Source organism: Idiotropiscis lumnitzeri, chromosome 12 (assembly GCF_059441095.1).
Source record: "Idiotropiscis lumnitzeri isolate Australia: NSW breed Sydney's pygmy pipehorse chromosome 12, RoL_Ilum_1.0, whole genome shotgun sequence".
NCBI classification, from domain to species: domain Eukaryota; kingdom Metazoa; phylum Chordata; class Actinopteri; order Syngnathiformes; family Syngnathidae; genus Idiotropiscis; species Idiotropiscis lumnitzeri.
In genome coordinates this window covers 17103604-17127555 of record NC_142402.1, presented here as the reverse complement: position 1 = coordinate 17127555, position 23952 = coordinate 17103604, and the positions used below count along the sequence as shown (strand labels likewise).

At 42.1% G+C, this 23952-nt stretch overlaps 1 protein-coding gene and 1 long non-coding RNA gene across 2 annotated transcripts in view; one reads left to right on the top strand and one right to left on the bottom strand.

The window, feature by feature from the left end:
• Positions 1 to 23952, bottom strand: part of LOC148326241 (contactin-associated protein-like 4) — a 46686-nt gene that overhangs the window by 20528 nt on the left and 2206 nt on the right. The window contains exons 2-8 of the mRNA XM_088311684.1: positions 15488 to 15598; positions 7806 to 7999; positions 5707 to 5854; positions 4749 to 4964; positions 2788 to 2963; positions 2487 to 2612; positions 290 to 569 (exon numbers count right to left, since the gene is read on the bottom strand). Coding sequence (XP_088167810.1) covers positions 290 to 569; positions 2487 to 2612; positions 2788 to 2963; positions 4749 to 4964; positions 5707 to 5854; positions 7806 to 7999; positions 15488 to 15598 — 1251 coding nt within the window. The remainder of the gene's footprint in view (positions 1 to 289; positions 570 to 2486; positions 2613 to 2787; positions 2964 to 4748; positions 4965 to 5706; positions 5855 to 7805; positions 8000 to 15487; positions 15599 to 23952) is intronic.
• On the top strand, positions 6921 to 15676 carry LOC148326242 (uncharacterized). Its single transcript, XR_015846210.1, has 4 exons — positions 6921 to 7023; positions 7824 to 8022; positions 8103 to 8228; positions 15342 to 15676. It is a non-coding gene; the product is annotated as an uncharacterized LOC148326242 (long non-coding RNA).

The following is a 23952-nucleotide window of genomic DNA, read 5'->3' as shown; positions in this document are numbered from 1 at the left end:
GTATTTTTTTTCCATTTGTGATAATGTGTCATTGGGAAAAAAATCTGTCACATATTCTGAGTGGTGTGTCATATTTCTATTGACAAAGGCGCGACCTTAACCCGAACCGAACAATTTAGTCTTCAATGAAGCTTTTAGAAGTGTGGGCGGTATCACAAATACCCGGTAAAACCCCTTGTAAATATGGAGGAGAAAACGCAAATGTCACACAATCCAGCTGGACCCCAGAAAGCAGGCATGTCCACCTCGTACCGACCGTGCCTCCATATACTTCATAATCTGTACTGACCTGCCTTGAGCTCCAGCAGAACCCTGTCAGCCTTCTGTACCCGCAGCCTGAGCCGGGCGTCGCTCAAGTACACCCAGACAACGCCGCCCTGCCGAGGAAGCTGGAAGGTGAAAAGGAGGCCATCTCGGTTCCACGTCCTGAAATGGAGCCCCACGGACACTCCCCCTGCAGGGACCGAGGTCATCGCCCCGGCTCCGGGCAACTGGAGGAAGCCTCGCGGCCCGGGAAAGGTGGCGGCCACGGCCAGCGTCTGGTGGGAGCATGCGAAGGTGACATTGCCCTGGGAGACATAAAATAATGAAAACAGGAAAAGCATGAATATTGATCAACTGCGGGTGTTGGGGGTGGGGGTGGGGGCGTGTCCGTGTGACTTCAGGTCACCGTCGTCCTCATCAGTGAGTCTCCTTAAACGCGACATTAGCAACATTAGCATAACTGTGAGCAGCCAGTAGCATTAGCGAACCAAAACGGGGGAGAAAAACAAACAAAGTCAAATGAAAGACAGATTATTTATGTTGCGATTTAATCGTTTGCTCTCCACCTTTACACTAAACAAAATTATTACTTGCATGTCTTTTTTTTTCCTGTCTTTCCCCTCTCAAACAGAAAATGTTATTTTTATCTGTTTTTTGTTATTGTTTTACGTGGACTCCCCCTTCCACAAGTTATGTTATTGCTATTGTATTTTTTATTTTATTATTTTTTTTGTCATTGTATTTTATTCTCTCTTCAATCTCCCTACAGTCACACAGATGACGTTTGAAGAATGTTTGTGGTGCAGTTCGAGTGAATTCGGGTTCATGAGCAGCATGGAAAGTCACCTTAATGGGGGAAAAAAGGGAAGAATAACGTGCCGCTGCAAAGTCATCACACACACACTCACACACAAACTGCCCTTGTCACTTGAAGACCCACCATTGGAGCTTTAACCAAGCATGCGAAAAGCTCCACTTTCTTTCTCCAGTATTCATCATTTTTGTATGCACTTCTTTAGTAGAAATGCTCCCCAGTGAAAATGAATTTTAAAAAGCAAGGGAGGTCCACATGGACAATATGGAGGCGCTACGCTGAGAAACTATTTCGCCCATCACGCCTCATTTATCATAAAAAGCCAATACGGGACAAACATAATCTATATGTCAATGCAGTCAGACAGCAAGATGCCATTTATTGAACAATACTAAGATGGTGACAAAAAAAAAAGAGGCAAACATTTAGAATTATTGATTCTGTTTTCATTATTTTGCAAAGTAGATAAAATAGATTATAAATCATAGCTAACTAGAAATAAACTTGAGATTGTGTTTAATATGATACTTGCCATTGTGTCAACTTGCTTAATGTCATAATTAGTAACCAATTTAAAAATGTATTTCTCAGCTAGCTAACTGAAAACGTTCATTTATACACAAGCTTAGCTTCAGATGTAACGTAAAGCAAGCATTATTTTTTTTCCTCATAGCATGTTTGCAAGGTAATAGCTAGCAACCCGCACAATGTTCACACCTCCTTAAAAATAATCTTAATTCAATGGCTCATGCCGAGTAAGGTCTTTTTAAATCGCTAGCTACTTGTAATCAGGCGTTACTACTATAACAGCCAGAAGAGGTTTACACTTCATAGCCAGTTGCCATAAACTAGCTGGATTTAAAAAATAATTCTGAAAATTGTAAATTGTGAATAAAATCACTAGCTAGCTTGCGACCAGTAAGATGTTTTATTCCATACGTAGCTACTTGTAAAATATATTCAGCTAATAGCTTACAAATCGTTTTCACCACAAACTACCAAGCTAAAGTCTAGCTACCTGAAAATATGAAAAATCATATATACGGTATATAGATAAGAGCTAGCAAGCATGAAAGATGTTTATGGGTACGGGGGAGTATTTTTGTGATTAACAACGTGGTCTCTGGAAGTCTTTTTTTTTTTTAAAGTTTTGAGGAAGGAAATCAGTTCTTAAGCGCAGAATTTGCATGATTGGGCCAGTGGGGCGGTGACCCACCACAAGCTCCAGCTACACTACAAAGACTAACATCAAAGGCAAAACAATATGGCTCTGATTAAACGTAGCTACTCATGTTTCAAGAAACTCCATCGTTTATTCAAATGTGAAGCCAATTAGCACAAACGCGAAGGTCATCACTGTCTGTTCGTTTGACGTTTGACCTTATTAGGAAAGCCGTCATGGACTGACCGTCAGGGTAGCTCGACGGTCGCCTCGTCTAGCCAGCGCGATCAGGTTATGATGGTTGTACACCAAATTCTCCAGGCAGCCATGGAAACTCTCGTCTGGAATGTCGGGAAATCCTCCCACGCTCAGCTGGAAGACATAAGAATGGAAAACGTCAAGCACCATGATGGTAGAGATGGGCATTCTGACGGCGGGGCAAAGACGGAAGTGTGCCCGTGTCGCAGACGGTGGAGGGATCAACAAAATTGGGTAAAACGACAGACTGACAAAACGACGGATGTTGGCGACGTTTTTTTTGGAAGACCTGCTGGATGCGCCAGTGATGGAAATGTGGCGGAAGGTCCACAGTCTGCATGTGCTGGTCCACGGTGAGGTTGCACTGGGTGGCGTGACATTCCATGGCCACCACGTGCCACTGTTGGTCGTCCAGGAGACTGCCCAATGAGGCCAGACGCTGACGACCACGACTGGAAGCCAACGCTAGGAGAGGGAAAGCAGATGGTGCCCCACTCGATTAAAATAAAATAAGAATACAGAAAGTGAGGCTCAGAAATTAGTACAGTCGATTTTAGAGTCTGTTCAGGTTTTGATTTGTTGGGAATTCATTGTCATTTTTGAATCAGCATTGTTTCAAGTGAGTGGGTCAGTTCTTTGCGAGATAATCCAAATGCTACGGTGGCGCTAACGTTTAACATAAAACTTCGATTTAGCATTCGGGGTAGTGCCCCACCAGATCCAAAAAAAAGTATGACCCTAACAAATCATACACCGTTCTTTCAGGAGGCTATTCCACCTTAAATTTGTTTGGAATTTGGTGTTCTTTTAATGCAGGACCTGTTTCAAGTAAGTGGGGCAGTGCCCCACCACATCCAGTAGATGATGCTGTTGTGAAAAAATAATTAATGTATGGTTAATGTAAAAAAAAAAAAATCTATCAATAATCTTGAAATGCAAAATACAAAGTGACGCCCCTTCTTGCCCTCCACCAATTCTGCCTAGCAACAAGAGTTTGACATGATTTGAGACAAACACAAGCCATTCTTTTTCGGCGATTTCACGCTGAAACATGTCGACTGTATGCGATCTGTGGTTAGAGAGCTAAAAAAGACAAACTGCAAGTACAACTTTCTGACAAGACATCAAAAAAAAAAAAGTGGCGAGAAAACTTTTGTGCATTCCGAAAACATTGTTGTCTCCCAGCAGGAGGTTCAAAGTCGGGTTGTCTTATCTCATCTTCATCATCATCACAAGAAGAAGAACGTTGAGATGCAAAGCCAAATATTCCGTCGTTCATGCCAAACGTGAGATGTTATAAATCTTAGATGAGCGTCGGCGGCTCCAAATTAGCGGGGCCAGGTTCCCGGCGGTCCAGCTCTGCGGGGAGAGCGAAGGAAGCAAAAGCTCCCGAACAAACCCGACGCAGTCGTTAAAAATGTATCCGCAGGTGCCGGGGGAGGCAGAGGAGGAGGGTGATGGACAAAAACATCTTCATCGCGAAATGAGGAGGCGGGAAATTGTCTCCTTGTCAACAACTTATTTACAATCCGGGGGAATAAATATCTTATTTTGTCGCTGTAGCGCGAGAACAAGACTCGCTTTTGAGTGACACCGACTGAATCAAGTGAGAAGGCAAGCAAACAAACAGCAGACAGGATGGCGCGGCCATATGTTTTCATATACCTTTGGTGTTTCGATTGCAGCATTATTTTTAGTATTAATAGAAAAATCATCCCATCCTGTATGTAAGCCGCAGCAACTATGGTAAAAAAAAAAAAAAAGATTAAAAAAATAAATAAATATATATATATATATATATATATATATATATATATAAAGACAAGAGGCATGAAGACAAGAGTTCATTCCGAAAAGCCAAATAGAAGAAAAACGATCAAGTCAAATAAAGAAGAATGCATGAGAGAGGGAAAATATGAAAGTGAAAACAGAAGTCAAATGAGAAGTTTCTCAGCCAAAAGCAGACAAAAAGAGAAGAAGATAATTGCTTGGTTGTGAATATTGCACACGGGGAGCGAATAGGAACGATTCTTCTCAAGTTTCACTTGATCGCTCCAAGCTTCTGACAAAAGTCTGAAAGGAAAGCGGGACCCACAAGTGAGTCAATGGATCGCCAATCGTCATCTTCACGCACAGAATATGAAAGCAACCTCGGAGCAATAAAACCTTCACAAAAATTCGCCCCCATAAATAAAAGCCAACCTTCAAATTTGCAACTGCATCCCTCCCCGGTGGTGATCATGTTGTTACCGTGTCGTTGCTGTCCCGAGACGGCCACGAGGACTCTTCCCGCCTCGAGCTCCACGCTAAGTCCGAGTCCCGAAGCTCCTCGGGCGTGCAGCAGCGTCCCGCAGTTCGTCAGACTCTTGAACTTGAGCGACAGCTGCTGCTCGTCGTCCTCCTTCTCGTGGCTCCACCAGAACGTCAGCGCGCCGCCCTCGCCGTCCAACGACAGCACGTCGGAGGCTGACCAGCGGCAGGCAGGATGCAAAGGCGAATTCAGCGTTAGAAGAGGTCAAATGACCGGAAATGGTCGTTCAGGTGTTAAAACCCGATTTTGAAATGACTTGAAACCCTACTTTGAACCCTTAGCCTTGGCTTGAAGCCCTAATTTGAAAGCTCAATACTGTCTCAAAACGCTACTGTCAAACCTTAGGCCTGGCTTGAAACCCTAATTTGAAACCCCAATCCTGTTTTGAAACCCTACTTTGCAAATTCTAGCCCTGGATTGAAACCCTAATTACAAATCCTTAACCTGTTTGAAATCCTAACCCTGCCTCAAAATCTAACTTGAAACCCCAACATTGTCTTAAAACCTCAATTTGAAATACTGCCCTAGATTGAAGCCTTATATATGTCTCAAAACTCTAATTTGATACCCTAACCTTTTTTTTAAAAGCCTTCTAATTTGTAACCTTCATTTTTCATTTATTTTCATTTAAACCGCTTGAAATTCCACCCATGTTTGAAACATTTAAGTTTTTCTCATGTGTTTGCTTTACAGCTCGCCTTCAATAAAATATGTAGACGTGCGAAATGCGGGGTTGGCGGTGAGAGAGCGAGCGAGGTGAGATTTAAAAGCCCAAATGCGCGACCGTCGCTGCTAAAGCATCAGGAAAACAAAACAGACGAGAGGAGAAGCGGCACCATGGGGTGTTTTGCTCTTCCCACATGAAAGGCTGCCGGTCGGCGGAGGCGGGCGACTCACTGTAAGGGCAGCCGTAGACCTCCAGCCGCAGTCCGATGCGTCCGCCGGGGTTCCAGCCCACGGGAAGCAGACGCACGAAGCGAGCGATGGCCGGCTGCTGCAACTTGTGCTGAACCACGCTGTCCGCGTTGATGTTGCCTGAAAAGGACTGGAAAGGACAACAACGTCAGCAACTCAGTCACGTTCACGACACATCGCTCAATAAATGGTTCACTTCCTCGAGATTTTCTCCTCCAATGAGAATTCAGCTAACTTATGTTGCCGGGAAGATTTCATAGCACGCACTACTCGTCCTCGCCTTCAGAATCAACCGTCCGGGCATCTTTGCTGTCTGAGTGAACATTCTCTTTGAGTTGATAGATAGTTGTGATAGCAAATCAGATCACGAGTTGGTGACAGAAAGGCCTTTTTGCGGGCCTCACGTTGACGGTGACGAACGTGTCTTGTCAACAAATCCACACTTGACAATCTTACCTGGCGACCGTTTGAAAATCTGGAATATATTCTTGCTTTTTTTTTTTAACCCACAATGAGCGAAGGGGGGAAAAGTGTGGATTTGATTGCCGTTATACTTGCAAGGCGATTTTCAAGACGGACCTTACAGGAGAAGCTCGCGCTCGTGAGCCGATGTCGTCCAACACACAGTCGTGCATAAGTGTGTGTCCGTATATTATTTCTCTAGCCGTGGTGTCATAAATGACGGTATTAAGAGGGGTATTCATTCAAGTCGGTCTAAGTAGGACTTTACTAAAGGCCTACGTATAAAATGCACAACCCGCCACATTCTCTTCACTTGACTGCCGCAATATCTTTGCCCACTTTTTGTCCACTTCCTGTAGATGTCCCAATACTTCAAAACTCCGGCTGTAGTGTCCAAAAGCTTTGCTTTATTTATTTATTTATTTAATACTAACAATAATAACAATATAATAATAATAATAATAATAATGATAATATTAATAATAACAACAATAATAATAATAATAATTCATTTTTGTGTCCCAATACTTAATATAAATACTCCAATACTGCCCACATATTGTCCTTGTACCACAAAACGTAGTATCATTCTCGCGACCCGCGGCATAATACCTCGACTGCCTTCTTTTTATCGTCATCATCATCCGGTAGCTCAGTCTTGTTGCATTTTTAATCAGGCATCACAGCGGACGCTTTAATTTGGGCTACGGCTGCGCTGCGGTCTGCTCGGGCATGTCAATGGGCAGCTAAATGGCGCCGGGTGGCTCCGAAACAGCAACAAATTATCCAAGTCAGCAGCAGCTCATCCTCCGCTCTGGATTATGCATTATTAACGAGGTGTCAACCCGCTCGTGAGAAATGCGATTATCGCGGCAAGATGAACTGATCTAATTGTCGCCGCTTTTACAGCCTAAATGACTGTGATTTATTACCTCAAGTGTTTTTTAGCTTCAATGTGTTTATTCTAATTAATTCCATTTTGACCTGGCTAGCCTTGTTAGCTCAGCTGGCTAAAATGACAAGCAACAATGTTGGAAATTATGTTAGCATGGTGGCTAATGAGCAGCTCACAAACAGTATAGCATATGATTTACAGATTTTGTCATTTGTTAACAGTTTGGCCTTGTAGGAATAAGAGTGAGTCTAGTTTTTTAAGTATGCGTGTATGCAAACGGAATTACATTCCAAAAAATACATTTCTGAGAAACCTTGAGCGGAGAACATTGAAAGAATTTTGCTGATAGAAGTTGAAGGGTCAAGATTTTTTTTCTAAACTTGTTAATAGCAGGCACTTGACCTTGCTAGAGTTTTAACACAGCAGAATTTTGGCAAACTGCTCTCCGCTAATTGAACTTCTCCCTTTACACATGTATGTTTTATTTATGGAACTAGCCCATTTTCCAAGGAAATCTTGAGGACAAAGCAAAGAAATAAATTTGTTGTAAGAAGATTGGCATGCGAGATAACTTTTAAACACGTCTCCGGTTTGTTAGTGTTGGTCTATTCTACAAAATTCAATTTTAAAATAAAACAAATCAATCGAGCTCTGAGGAACTTTGTACAGCGGATGTAAAATTGAACTTTGGTGTGAGAAGTTGTGCTCCAATTTGTGCACATACGCCGATGCTGTCCTCCAGCCGGTGCTGCTTCCAGTTGTGGCCGGTGTCGCTGAACATGAGCAGATAGGACGTCAGCCAATCAGAGCTGCCGTAGCGTCCCTGCGTGGACACCGCCGTGATGGTGGTCCGTTCCCCGAGGTCCACTTCCAACCACTGCGACGAGTCTGAGCCCAGCGGAGACCAACCTCCTGCTCCTAAAGACCAAATCACAAAAAAGGTATCAACTGTGTGTAAGGTACCGATGCGAGTGAGGAGTGGTTTTGACGCACAAACTTTCCCCCTTTGACATTGTTTCAGAGACTCAACAACACCTGTGTGTAAGGTGCCGATGTGGAGAAGGAGGGTAGAAGTCAACCCATGAATTTGGAAGCGTGACAGAGGAGGATTGTCGGCTGCGTGGAAGGCACCAAGACATATTGCCAGGTTTGAAGTCACTGCACAAATATGGGTTGTACTGAAGTTGACATGCCGCCTGTGTGTAAGGTACTGCTTGTGGGATGTCTGCCTTATGTAGATTGCATATTTTGTACCTAATGGTGTAGTATCAGAGACATACCGCTGACAGTGTGTTTGGTACGATTGAGGGGGTCAAAGTTGTCCAGTGAATTGCTCAGGCTTTACGCACCTGTGTGTATGGTATCGATGGGAATCAGAAGCTAACCCGTTAAATTAGGGGCGAGCAAAGATGGGGGTTGACCTACAAATTAAAAAAATTCTGACGTAGTGTCACAGACTGGATTCCACTGATGGGGATGAATGAATTTGGAAGTGTAACAGAGGAGGAACACCATCTGTGTGTAAGGCACTAAAACATGAAAATGGGTTGAAAGCCAGCCCACGAATATGGAGATGTACCAGACGTGACATGACATCTGTGTGTAAGGTACCAATTTTTTTTAAAGCCAATCCATAAATTTCTGGCTTTTAATTTAGCAACCGAGACCGAATGCTAGTTGCGTGTAAGGTTCTGTTTGCAGGGGTTGAATTTGGTGACTATGCCAGCATCCATATGTGGAACGGTCCTCGACTCGAGTGTGAAATTGAACCTGATGCTCACTGACTACACTGCTTTGTTTTGAAAGAAATTGTCAGTTGAAAAATGAAAATACGCCCTTGCGCCTGTGATGTCAATTTGGCGCGTGAAAGGGGCCTAAAAAGTCACCTTCATGCTTCTTTCACGGCTTTCAATTCAGGAGGCTGCTGGCGTTGTTCTGAATGCAGCACGTCACTTTTCCATTTGTCTTCATAACGTCAACAGACAGCACAAGTCTGCCAAATCCCCGACGAGGGTCCCCGCGTGAAAGGTGCCACCGACGCACCTTTTCATTCGCATTCATCACCCGCGCCTGACGATCTCTTTTTATCGCTCGTCCGACCCAACGTTGACGTCTGGATTTCAACTTTCCACTATGTTTGTGGAGAACAAGTCATCCTACTGCGAAAATTTGGTATCCAGAATTCCCTTCCCGCAATTTACGAACTAATGGAACAAACACAATTTCTTTCCACTCTCGCTGGTTAATTGAGCGGATTTTGAGCGGGCGGATGAATGATTACGAGGCGCAGGGCGACTTGGTGTCAAGTGCGAAATGCGCTCTCCATTAATTAAGCCTGGACAAACGAAAATGTTGACGTGTGAACTTTGTGGGGGCTAAAAGGCCAAACGCAAATAAGCTCCGGACAACGAGACGACGAGCGGACGCTTTGACCTTTTCCGGAAAACGCAGAGATCAAAGGAAACGGACGTAGAAGAGGGACACTTTGGGAAACTTGAGTGCTGCCTGTTCATTTCAGCGATGACCGAAATATTAACTCGCATTTCAGCTTAGTCAGCGACACCAGAGACAGTTTTTGGATTTATTATTGTTTTCAGAAGGATACACACCAATCTCTCATTTATCGTGCTTAGTGGGGACCATGTCGAGGTGGACTTATATATTTCAAACCAATCAAAAGCGGGCAAATCCAGGTGGAACAAATGGCTTTGGCTCACCTTTTGGCCGTGTGCTCTTTGTCAAGCGTGAATTGCGAGTGTGTTCCACTCTCACTTGTCTCCCGTCGTCAGTTGACACGCGACACCTCTCAATTTGTCTGCGTCGGCCTAGCGGAGCGAAGCCGGCGGAACGAGCAACAAAGATAGCGAGCGCCAAGACGACGGAGCCGAGCAATATGACAGGACGCTTAATAATGCAAAGACATTCCACCGGCCGCAACAAAAGACAACCAGGGGAGTGAAAGGAAAACCCGAGTGGTCGCCAAGTCTGGTTATAAGTCACACGCTCACCACAACTTCTACTTACATATTTCAGAGCTACTTCCTTAACGTGGCAATTACTTCCAGGAGTAACTCACGACAATAGTTACCTCCTCAAATGACTTCATTTGACTTCCATTAACAAGCTGCTTGTTTCAACTCCTTGCTCCATTGAGCTTCATTTAGTTACTTTATATTACTCACTTCTTAAAACTTGAAGTAATTTACCGTACTTCAACGAGCTACTGAATTCAACTAGTTACTCGCTTTAACACGTGTAGCTATTTATTTCATATGCAAAGTAGTTATTTCTTGCTCTCTCACGGGCATTAGTTAGTTACAGAGTTTGCGACTATACTTAGTTAATGGAGTAGGATATGTTGTTACCGTAATATTTAGTTACTGCAGTCATTTTGTTAGTTTATTACTGTAGTTAGATTATTGTAGTTAGCTAGTTAGTTATTGTAATGAAATGCTAGTTCCTGTCATTAGTTTGTTACATTCGGTTCTTCTTGAACTGTTGTTTTTCTGTGGTTTCTTGTTACTGTAGTAACTGTATTTAGTTTATTACTGTAATGAGTTAGTCGTTTTTTTTTGTTACTGTACTTATTTAGCTACTCAGTGAACGACATAGTTAGCCATAGTCGGTTCCTTTGTTACTGTAGTTAGCTTCTTACTGTCGTTAGCTAAGTGGCTAACTGAGTTGATTACACAGATACTTATTGTAGTTTATTACTGTAATAAGTTAGTGCACTTATGAAGATGCTTTGAGATGGGTGTTAGTTGCATAGTCATTTACTGTAGCTGGTTGCATAGTTACTGTATTTTTATTATATATGTTTATTTTAGCTCGTTAGCTACGTATACTTTATTGTATTTATCAAGTTGCATAGCAGATCTTTTCACTCGTTACTGTAGTTTGCATATCGGCCTATTTAGTAAGTTACTCTTGTTTGTTTTTTAGTTATTTCATTCAGTTCAGTCACTTAGCTACTACTTGATTCGCCGTCTCGCCACCGCTGCCTCGTAGCAGCTTGTAATTAAACTTTAATTATACTTTTAAATCCAAATCTTTTGGGGGAGGGGAAAGCGATTACAGGAGCGCAATTATTTTCTTGAAGTCGGCGTAATTGCGTCGCCGTGGCGCGGGAGCGTCAGGAAGCGCTCAGACAGAAAGGACGCGATTAACATTTGGCACGCGGCGCTGGAGCGCGATTGCTACGCTAACGACGTGACGCGCTAACCGTTACAGTGGCGAGCAATTACGGCAAGATAATTCAAAAGCGAGCGTGGGGGGGAGAAAAGATCTTTCACTCGTATTGGAAGCGAGATTCATGTTCAAGATGAAGAAACGCTGCCAAACGCGTGCAGCTTGTTAGAGTTCCGACTTTACAAAGATGATAAAAATAACACGATGACACTTGTAATTGACACTCACAGATATTCCTTAAATTTAACGTTTATTATTGACCTGGTTTTGTAAGGCTGCACAACTTGGTTGTCTAAGTTGTTTATTACTGCATAGTTAGCACACTTTAAAAAAAAACAGATTGTATAAAACAGTAATTCAAGTTGAAACAATTATAAAATATAAATCTTTAATATTTATGGCAATAGCATTAATAATGTCTCGTTTAAACTCTTGTTTGTTTTGTTTTGTTGAGGAGCCGGAAAAGCCAATTTACACAATTGCAAAATGTCAAATATTATTTTGCAATGCCCAACGTAAAACGTTATCGACATTTGTTGCCTGGAAATTTTGAGTTGACAAAACTTAGACGGTGTGCAGCCGTGTTCCCCGACCAGAGTTACGCGGGGAAACATTCAATAATTTATTTCGAAGATGATAAGTTAGTATTCAAAAGATACATAATTTATTTCTTTTTTGGTAGTTGTTTTTTATTTTTATTTTTAATTTACCGATATACGACATTGATTTGCATGTTTAATTTGAAGAAAATGTCTCAGAATTAAAGGTTCAAATAAATGATTATTCAATGAATAATCACTTGTGTTCTACTTTGGGAGACTCATCAACACGATTTTGAGGGTACACAATACAAAAAAAAATGTTGGGAACCACTGTCCGACAGGACACAAGCGGCAAGCGGCGCTCTCCCGAGTCTGCTCCTCTTCGTTGTCCCAGACGTGATCAAAGGATTTGCGCGTTTAAACTCAGCTGGGAGTGAAGTACTGCTGACAGAAAAAAAAGCCCATTTAGCATCCTGTCGACGGGAGTGACAATCCACGTTGATAAAATGCACATTTAAGAGCGATGCAATCACCCGGGCGTCGCTCACATAATCCATTTGTTCATTTACGCCGAGGCCGGGATCCTCCTCAGCGCTCTCACACTCCGCTGGAAACGCTTCATCGATCGATGCAGTCGCTTCGCTTCGTGTGCCCTTGTGGGTCCATGCACTGCAGTTGGTTAGAGGGCTGCAACTAACCATTATTTTAAGAATCGATTAATCGGTGGATTAGTTGGTCGATTAATCGATAAATCGGATAAAAATAAAAATTTTTACTTCCCATCGCTTCATTGAAAAACAGGACATTATTTTAAATTGAGATGATTCAGTCACTGGTTTATGGACGTAAAATTTCAGAGGAACGATAAGAATGTTGAAAGTAAAAATAAACACTTGCAAATGTCTTTAAAAAAAAAAAAAAAAGATCAGTCAGCTTTCATGGACGGAAATTCCCTCAACCCGGGAAAAAAACGTATGCATTAAATTTTCTACGACTTTATTACATTAACGATCAATTCCTTACAATGGAAATTCCGATATCCGGAACCCGGAAGCCATAGCGAAGTCCGCAGTAGCGCAAACTCAAGTAGTTCCCGCTCCATATAACGGTAGAACTTTGACCGCGCCGCCATGATCTGATCCAAAACGGCGACATGAAAATGACTTCTTTGGCGTAAGTTTTACTGAAATTGCAAAAGAAGAACGGTAATGACCGTGGAAGAGAGAGTGAAATGCATCCGATTATGCGACGCGGGATACGATTCTGGCTCAGTACGATTTCGGCAGTTTACCTCCTCCGAGGCTTGCCGGACAAAGTCCAGCGCCGTAAATGAACGTATCCAGGAATGCTTTAACTGTTGTCGTGCTAAAAACATCACGCTAACTGGACCGCTAATTAGCCAAAAGGCTAGCTCAATAGCGCCCTCTATGGGTATAGACGATTTATTTTTCACATGTGTAATGAAAGTTAAAAGCATTGTTCATCCTCAGCAAAATGAAAAACTGGCACAAATGGGTTTTATTGTTTTTCCATTTTGCTGGTAACAGTAGTTGATTAATTTTTTACACGTGCACGACATTTAAGTGTGTTAAAAAGCTAGCGGATGACGAGACAAACTACGCAGAATTACAAGCTGCCTGCACTTTCTCCCGGGCTACGTGTGCACTATTTGGCTCTTCGCACAATCTAATGGAGCGAACAGCATCTGAAGCACATTAACGGCCTGCTGAGGACAAACTTTTCACAGGTAAAGAGACAGATATTTTTACAAGAGAGCTTTTATCGGCTGCGGGAGGCCACAAACGTCCAATCGATGCTCGTGCGAACGTCGCTTTGCCAGTACATTCGCTCCATCGGGCAGCGGCTGGCTTGATTTTGTTTTTTTCCCCTCTCCTTTTTCTGCTTGTTTAGCTTGCCTCTCTTTGACAAAAATCAATGCTTCCCTCCAGATCCAGCAGTTCCCCTTAATTTCCTTTATCACTCCTGCAACAACTCCACCACTTTGTGTGCCAAGACGCTGTGGAAAGTTTGTGTTGCGCATCCCCGGGCGGCCTCGTATTGACGCCGATTGTCATGAAGTCTTTACTTTGAATGGAACCCGGGGAAATGTCGATGATTATGCTTAAAGGATACTTATTAAGCAAGCGTTTCGCAATTTCAAACAGTTCCCAGGTGTCTTGAATACATTTTTTGTCTGTTACAATCTTTCCTTGAAAAAAAATATACACCAAGCATCAAGAATTAATTGTTCATAAGAAGCTAACATCGTTACCGTGCTAAAATGAGCGCCCGTAGAGAGTGCACTGGTGGATGCAGCATCGCATCGCGAAGCCACTGAATGAGATTTGGGAATTAATGAAGCAGTATGGCGCATGACATCACCAAATATTAACACATTTTTCATTATATCTACCATGGGATGGGTTACAGGAAGTTGACTTTTAATTTTTGCATACAGATAGTTGTGTCTGGTGTGACATAAACAACCAAGTAGATATTTTGTTACCAAACTAATTTGGAAAATGTATGATCTGCTCAAAGATTTACCCCATCGTCACTATTTCAATGCCTACCGTATCTCATTTAAATTTCACAATAGAGAATCTTTCCCAAGAATATAATAGGGGCTCTTGTATTGAACCCTGGGGTACACCACGGCTGTATTTTTGAAGACAGTGCATATGCTTGGTGTAAAAACCGATGCATCGTCATTTTTGTGCGAGTCCACGTATAATTCACCATTTTGGGGAATTTTTCAGACCACGCAACATCTCACGAGGCGTTCCAGCATTTCCAATTCCACCCCAAAAAGCATCAGACAATTTGAACAGAATGTAGACTCGACTTGAGACCAGGTGAAACCAGATTTAAATTCAGCCGCAGGTGGTGTAACGCATTTTTGGTGGCTTTGATCTAGGCCAGGGGTGTCAAACTCCAGTCCTCGAGGGCCGTTGTCCTGCATGTTTTCCATCTCTCCCAGCTGCAACCCACCTGATTCAAATGAGCAGGATACTTATCAGGCTTCTTCAGAGCTTGCTGATGAGCTGATCATTTGAATCAGGTGGGTTGCAGCCGGGAGAGATTGAAAGCATGCAGGAAAGCGGCCCTCCAGGACTGGATCTTGACACCCCTGATCTAGGCTGATGTGTGGTGAATGTAATTGTATTTTATTCATAAATAGCAGGCGTCAAACCCTCTAAATCACTGTAAAAATTAATTTATTGAATACATTATCGTTCTTCTCGTCTTTAATATTATGTTAAAAGCACCCTGGTACGGTCGGGAGGTGCGGGAAGGGGTTGTCACACCCAGAAAGACAATTGAGCATTTCCAAGCCAATAATAGGGGCCCTGCTAGTGAACCCTGGGGTACACCGGAAATCAGGAAAGGCTGTCCTAGGAGCTATTTTAGGCTTACCAAGACAAGTCAAGCATTCTTGGTGTCTCAGACACAAAATGGTCAGCTTAAGTGGTGTCAGATGCTTCCCAATACACAATTTCTCATATCAGTTTTCCGTTGCGACATCACAGGTGGAATACAAATGTCGGAATGATGAATGAAAGACAATGCTTCGGGGCCCCCGAGTGGCGATCAATGAGATAATTGAATTTGCATACCACGGCGCAGAGAGACGATGTGTCACGATGACCTCATCAAGGTCGTAATTCCCACTCACCATCTCGTCTGTTGAGTTTGGCGAAGACGGGAGCGTGACTAGCAGACAGCTGGGAAGAGCTTCGGAACGCCGACGACGGCAGATTGGACGCCAGCGCGCCGTCGCATGCGTCTGTGGATGCAAAAACAGAGGAAGACTCCGTGAAGCGAATATTTGCGGCATCGGTCACACGTTTCACGAAAGCACAACTAACTTCTTATTGGGGCATATTATCAAACATTTTTTTCCTGTAAATTGGTGGCCAAATGCAGCAACCCTCTGAGGTCGAGGTGCGCGTTCAGAGTGCACGTCTTCCGAGCAAAAACTTGAAGAGGAAATAGAGTCAAATGATTTTTTTTTTTTCTTCGTTTAAGAGTCTCTGGAGAGCCTCTGGAGATGTAGACAGATCTAAATACTCGCCTGAGTGTTCAGATGGCCAACACGGACGTGACCCTGACTACTTCCTGGAATGTTAAGCGAGTTGCACCTCGCTGCCCGTCACAGCACTTGTACTTTTTTTTTTTTCGGTGCGTCTGCAGCACTTGTACAAGACGGTGGAGAAACTCATTTCTTTGGCTCATGTTTAACATTCAGGACATGCTCATAACAACACCGCCAGGAAGTAGAGTGTTCAATTTTGGGAAGACGCTGTCAGCGGCAAGATTTGGGGGGAAATCGAGGTTGCTAGCGAGGGTATGGAGTTCATATTTGGGTTTTAAGTCTGGGTTAAGGTGGTAAACAACTGTTCGGGATTCAACGTTGAATTGGGTTATGGTTTCAAATTTGGGTTTCAAACCTGAGTTAGGGGATCCAATTGGGATTTTCAGCTCGGGGGGTAGGGTTTCAAATAATGCTTCCAATTGGGGGTAGGGTGCTCAGCCTTGGCAGCTTGTTGTTGTTTTTTTTCCAACTTGCTCGTTCCTAAATCCGACTCTGATTGGGTCTTTTCCCACAGTGTGACTTTCTTTACGTTTGCGATTGGCCACAAAAAAAAGCGCAAACCCTCCAAACAAGACCAAAAGATGAAAAGCAGCTCACCACCAATGCAGTCGTGACATTTAAAAAAAAAAATTGAATAGAGTCACTTTATTTCTTTAATAATAATAATAATAATACAAGCATATTCGTAAAGGTCAGCCATTTTAATTGCGTGCAATCGAAATGAAGGATGTGGAAGTGAATCTTTGTTCTGCACCAAATGTTGCAGTTGGACACATTATTCTTTGTAAAGGGCAAACAGGAGTTACAACTCATCGACTGTTGCGTATTTGTCTCCAATAGCAACGACAAAAAAAAAAAATCTGTCACAGTATCAATCGATATATAGCTCCTGTTTATTGATTATATCGAAATAAAAGAACGTATTTGTACATTACGTCACAAAGGTGAGAAGAGCAAAGTTGCAAAGCTTTCAGTTGATTTTAATTTAAAAATAAATAAATAAATTCTTCCTGTTCAGTCAGAAAAAATATTTATCCCAGCATTTCAAAAAAATATTTTTTACACCAGCAAAAAAAAAAAAAAAAAAAAAATCATAGCTCCATTTTGTCAAAGTTGGCAAAGGTCACAAACGCGTTGCAGTAAAGAAAAAAAAATAACTCAGCATTTAAACGTGCGCATTCCAAGAGTGAAAATTAATCTACCCGGCGTTTGAGACTTCTCCAGGCACAATTAAACCGAACCCCCCCCCCCCCTTCCGCAACCCGTCTAAGCGGGCGAGAGAACCCACAGCTCATTGTCCACTTTTTCTTTTTTGAATAACAAAGAGCCCAGAGGGTCCAGGACCGAGGCGGGGGCCCTGAATACAGATGAGCTTCATCCATCAGCTCCAACAAACACACACACACACGCACACACACACACACGAGGTCTTGCACTTTGGCGCTCTTTTATGCCTAAAAAAAAAAATCAAGTCCCACAGTGCTTTGCTGCTTTTTTGGGCTTCATTCCGATCACGTTGGAATGTTGTTTTGGTGATCGCACTCAGCCGGAAAACATCAATGCACAACTTCTGCCTCACATACTGTGAGGACAACACGCTTTTGTCGAAAACAAAAACAAAATTATTTTACTATGAGAATAATGTTGCAAAAATGGCAGGGGGTAGGGTTGTTATCTTTGAGGATAAATTATTGGAATTTACTGTGGAAAAAAAAGTCATTCATTATTCTTGTAAAAGTTGTATTTTTTTCAGGTTGTCATCATCTTAGTTTTTTAAAAAAGAAAAAGTTGTAAAAAAAAGTTGTCATTGACAAGAAATAGACATGAAAAAATGCAAACTGAAATGATAAAATCAAGAAAAAGTCAATCTCATGAGGACAGAGTTGTGATTTTTCCAGGCATAATCATATGATTTTCTAGAAAATCACGCAATTCTAAAAAATATTATCTGAAATTATTAAGCAAATCCTAATTTTAAGAAAATTAAATTAAAAAAACAAAAAGCTTGCAAAAAAGTATGAAGTCATCATCATATTTGAATAAAGATTTTTTTAAGAAATAAGTTGTAGTCTAATGAGCACTAAATTGTTTTTAATAAAAAGTTACCTTATGAGAATAATAAAAAAAAAATTGAAAACAGGCAACGTGTATTCATGTTTTCAAGAATAAATATTTTTTTCATGATAAAAAATGTTGAAATTGAGATGCTAAGGGCATCATACTCTCACAGTTTCACATCGCGGTTTTAAAAAAAAAAAATTTTTAATCAGAAAAAAATCTTAATCTCACGAGACTAAAGTCGTCGACATTCCATCAAGATGACGGCTTGATGACGTCGCTTCTGTGTGACAAACATTACGAGGATGACAACTCACAGGCGACTGTTCGACTTTTTCTCTTTTTCCGGAAATCAGCTGTGCTGCTATTATCGAAATAAATTCAGTTAAAGTCAATCCCAAAGGCTCGTCCGTAAAATTAATTGCCAAAGACGACAAGACATTTTCTCCTCAGTTATAGTTCATTTTAGTTATTTTTGTAAACGTAAAATGTAATTTCAATAAATTTTCATTTTTAAAAAAAAAAAAAAAAAAGCATTCTCGTTCTGTATTTTATTTCATTGACGAAAATATTTTTTTCAATTTTAGTAATTTAGTTTTTATTAACTAAAATAACCTTTGTGAAGACAAGACCTGAATCGTAACGTTATAAGAACGAGAAACTAAATTGCAATCTTCTGCGCATTAGCCTGATTTTTTTATTTATTTATTTATTTTTTCAAAAATATTCTAATCTCGTTAGAATGCCGTGGAATCTCCCAATTCCTGTGTCGAGTAAGCACGCGTAAGACGGGTTGATGCATCACGGAAGTCACGCGAAACGACTCCGATGGCCGCTAGCGCTGAGAGCTAATCTAGCTCTTAGCGCAGGCTACTTCCTCACATCATTTACATTCCCTCAGTGTGGATGGAACAAGCTGATTAAGACTGCTGAATTATTCAACAGGAGCCACCATGTGTGTGTGTGTGTGTGTGGCCGCGGAGTTAATTGATTAATTGAAATGCAGAGGCAGCAACAAACAACCCGAAGGTGAAGACACGGCGCTGGAGTGCTCGCCTCCTCGTTTCATTAGCGCCGCGTTAGCGCAGAATTAGCGAGCAAAGAGGCTGGAAAAGAAAGAGAGCGTGTGAGAATAAAAAAAAAAAGATTTTGCAATTACTGCAACAAGCTACTCTCTTCACTTACTTGAACAAGCTTCTTAAATCAACTGGTGACTACACTTCACCGGCTTTTATCGAGCTAATGACTTATTTGAACTCATCGCTACAACGTTTTACTTCCTTTAATGAGCCTATCCCAATGACCACTTTTCCTTTTTCCTTCATCTTTCTACGAGTCACTAGTTACTGATTTCAACCACTTACTTTAATTACTTTATTTTTTTTTTTATAACTTTGCCTACTCTGTGTGCGTGCGCGTGTGCGTGCACGTGTCCAGATTGCGAACAGGTGGGAGCTGCTGGTTGGCTGGTTCAAAGTGATTGCCATCGTGGGATTGGCTAGAGGCGGGACGTTTTTTTTTTTTTTTTTAAACCACCAAGCGTGTGCAGTCAGTCTCTCTGGGCTCTTCTTCCAACTTAGCCAGATGTTGTTTTTTGTACCTGCATTTATGTTGTGAGCACTTTTTCGAAGATCCTCACAAATAATAATTTTAGAATTGTTTTGTTTCTTTCATTTTTAGTCGCATGCTTCCATCTTCTTTCATGCTTGTTGGCGCTGACTTCGCCGCTTGCGCCATTTTGTTTTGTTTTGTTAGTTTTGTGTAGTGACACGATCTCACGTGATGCGTGAAGTCATGTAAATTTGTGGGGGGAAAGAAGTTATTAAAAGTATTGATTTATGCTTCTATGAATCGATATCGGGCTATGTGAAGGAAAATCGAGTCAAATCGATTTTTTAAAAAAAAAATTTTTTTTTTTTTTTTTTATAATTTAATCCCAGCCCTACCTCTTACAACTAAAAGTAATGTAATTCGATGACTTCATCTATTTACTGCTTTTAAGAACTGACTTCAGAAGAAGATATTTTATCTCCAAAGTAGTAGCAACTCAGCTGGTTATTAACTAACAAGCTACTCACTTTTCAGTGGTTACTTCCATTAACTCATCAATTCCTTCAACTACTAAGTAGAGGGAGTTAGTCCAAGTCATTACTTCCGGGACTTATTTCTTATAACAAGTCATCATGTTAACAAGCTTCTTTCTTCAACTTGTACTACCCTTTTTTTTTTTTTTTTTTTTACAATCCTCTTCCAATTAGGTCGTTGTTTATTTCAAGCGGTTACTCGAACAAGTTCTCTCTTTCGAGGAGCTACTTCAACGAGTTTATCATCATTTGTGTATGACGACGAGCAGCGTAATTAACGGAATCGTTTTGGCTTGCATCATCTGTTAAAAACCTATTAAAAATTCTAATTATCCACTGTCAGACGTTCGCGGTGTCCTACGTAATTCGTGCGAAGAGGACATCCACTCAGAGGATTGATCATCTCGTCGTACACGCGAGCTTCTAATGAACATCATTTAAAAAAAAAGAATGGTTGCCGCATTATTTCGCTATTAGGAATGCGTTTGTTTCCCGATTAGCATTCCGTTTGATGTCTTTTCAAATGTAATTCATTCGTTCGCTTAATGTCTCAGTCACGCGTGGCCCAAAAAAACCACATATTTTGAAGGCCGTTAGCTTCATCACGCTAATGCGCTAGCACCAAATGAGGCTCATTGAACTCGAACGCAACAAAAATAATATTATATAGCGCATATAGCAGTAAGTGGTTTAGAACATCAATTATGAAATATGAAAAAGTAAAATATGCAGCTATGGGCCCCGTGTGTAGAATAAGAATCAAGACTCTGCGTTCAATATAAAAATACTCTATACTGGCTTTTCTTGCATTGTAATACAACAATCACCAGCTTCCTCTTCCTCTGCTTCAAGACAATGAATCCAGAGAGCAGATGGCATAGCCCCAAACACACACACACACACACACACACACACATTCATCGGAGTAACTCAGTGAGGTATAAAATGGGAAAAATAATAGAAACTGTCACACGGGTTGTGAGGAACAACTGTGGGAATGCCACCGGGCAAAAAAATTATGCGGATAAAAGTATTCGCACACATGCAACTTGAGTCAATAAATGGAATTCCACCAAGGCCAAGAAAATGAGGCCAAATATTGGCTGCTTTACTTGCGAAGAGTAATTATTTCTGAATGATAGTTGTTTGTTTTTGTGAAGCAGAATTTACAGCGCTGAAACATACTTGAGCCGAGGGCCGACGACTATTAGCGTTTTCTGATATTGGCTAATCTGTATTAAATATAAAATGCTTGAGTTTTCCAAGAGCTCTGACAAATCACAAGACGACTTCTTTTTAGTCAGTTGTTGCTAGGCGGAGTTCACGGAGGGCCTCAATCTACATTTGTCTATATTAGAATATAGAATTAATATTAGACCACTTTTTCAAATTGGTAACACTACATTGGTCCGAAACAATGAAAATTTATTACGACAAGTGAAAAAATGTGTTGCTAGGCAGAATACAAAGGGCTCGCCCGCAGTTGCCTCATGAGTCAATGAAAAACTTATTTCGCTCGCCACCTGCCACGGGCCACACCCACTTAGTTATTTGACTGACAAAAAAGGTTTTCCCGACTGAAAAATATAACTCAATCCAATCACGTGGCGCTTTTATCGTTAGTTGTTGCTCGGTGAAATTCATAAGCCCCTCACATGGTTGCCCTGCGGGCCAATGTAAGACGATTTCACAAAGAAAAAAAAATAGGGACATGTTTTTCCCAATGAAAACATGATGAATAGCCGGCGGCAAAGTCTTGGAGGTCATTCCTCTTATCTGGATCATGTCCTGGTCCAGTGGAAATGTCTTCAGCGCCATCCTGACCCGACTAATAATAAAATCTCAGCCTTCCCTGACTTAATAAATCCGCATTCATCCCCCTCGACCTTGACTTCCGCCTTTCATGGCCGCACTTATTTCCATAAGTGACTCTGAAGGGGAAATATGAGCACAAAGCAAACAGGCTCCGGTGCCACTATGTTGTTTTGTGCCGCTGAAGGACGCTTGATGATGAGCTGCGAGGTTTAATGGAGGGAAGCTAATGTTCCCCTCAAGCTTCCTCCGTTTAAACAAGCAACTCCTTGAAGAGAAGCTTGACTTTCTGCCTCGAGCGTGTCGGTAATTACTCTCGAGTGCGGGAGGGGAAAAAAAAACATGGCTCGTCGTCATTCTTCCACCGCCGCAATCGAGGTGCTAACATTAGCGCTGCCTTTGAAGCCGTGACGTCTTTAGGACCGAAGCAAGTGGTCAGATTAAAGTTTCAAGGGTTTACTTGCAGATTTAAATGCCTTCCAAATGTCCCCTTGGACATTTTAAAAAATCTGAGTCTGAAACTGGTTGATGTAGCGAACTTGCCTAGAGATTTTTGCAACCAGATTTGAGCCTGGTATACTAGACGAATAGCTGAGTTTAACTCATTCGCTACTTTGACGTCTTTAGCCGTCAATGGCAGTAAACGAGTGAGATGACTTTTTCTATTTTGGATGGCATGCCACAAAACAGGAAATCAAAGCAAGAATTTAGCCCCCAAAACCCGTTTTCGATCGCACACAAAATTTGGCCAACAAGATTATGAGAAGACCCACAAAAATATTTCAAAAATCTCACGCTGTAAAATGCGAAGGGAGTCTTCCAAATTGGTTCGAAGGTTTGAAGACTTCAACGTGAAGTTCTCAGATGATTAATATTCATTAAAAATTCCGCCCTTGAAGCCACCTAAAATTTGTCAGACATCTCTATCATGAGTAGACCCACAAAAAAGCCTCAAGAAGCCACGCCTGAGAAGACACACGAGCTTCCATTTTTTTCGTTTGAAGCGACAGAGACGTTTCATCAGCTTTTGCCTTCTCAACACAACACAGCGCCCCAACAATTGTCAGCTCTCCACTGTCAGATTAATTTCTGGTGAGTCATTTTTCAGCATATTGCTTTGTTATGAGCATTCGGATTCCCAGTCCATGAGCGGAGGAAACGCCGTCTTCTTGATGTGTTTTGACAGTCGGCAACCGTTTGAAGCTAATCATACAGGTCTTAGCTCTCATTAGGCGTTAGCGCAGCACTGGAGTTCCATCGCTAGCTTCATGCCTTTGCGTCTTGGACGATTACCACAAAGACTTGGACGCCAGTAAGCTAACAGCTTTTAACCTCTGCAGGAGGCGGCGGTCAATCACCGCCGTTCATCACCTCAATCGGCGAAGGGCCGCCGCCGCCGCCGCCGCCGGCGGAGTTCTGCCATTAGAATCCCAAATGGAAATGAGAGGGGGAACTCCAGAGGAAGGAGTGAGCGAGTTAGCGGGGGCGAGCTAGTGACCGTCGGCATGCAAATGAGCGCAGCGTGCAGCGCCATTATCTGTCATTAGGCTGGGATTAAAGTCGTTTGCGCTCGGCCGGGGAGATCTGTCAGCGGGATGGCGTGGAGATGAAATGCCGACAGAAAGCGGAATCATACGTGATGATGATGACACGCGGCAGACTGAATGACTGCGTGTGTGCTGGCGTGCGCACGTATTCACGCGTGTGCACGTGTGTGTAAATGACCTATCCCATCAAAAGCTTTCCGTTGCAACCTCGGCTCACGTACAAACGAACCCTTCACGAGCACTCAGCTGTGAGAATTGATCATATCCCGCTTTGTCGCACACATCCACTGCGTTTTGTCCAGGACAAGAACCCTCATGATATTCTAATCAAAGTTTCCCAAGAGAAAATTTCCAATATCGGCCTACCTGAAGCTGGAATCAATCTCCAGGAGAAAATATAAATAACCGTATTTTCATGGGTGCAGCGCCAGTTGGGGGTACTATTTATGTATTTAACTCTTACTCTGGCCGAGGCACATGCTGGCTCGCGCATGCTAGCTCGCGAATGCTAGCTCGCGCATGCTAGCTCGTGCATGCTAGCTCA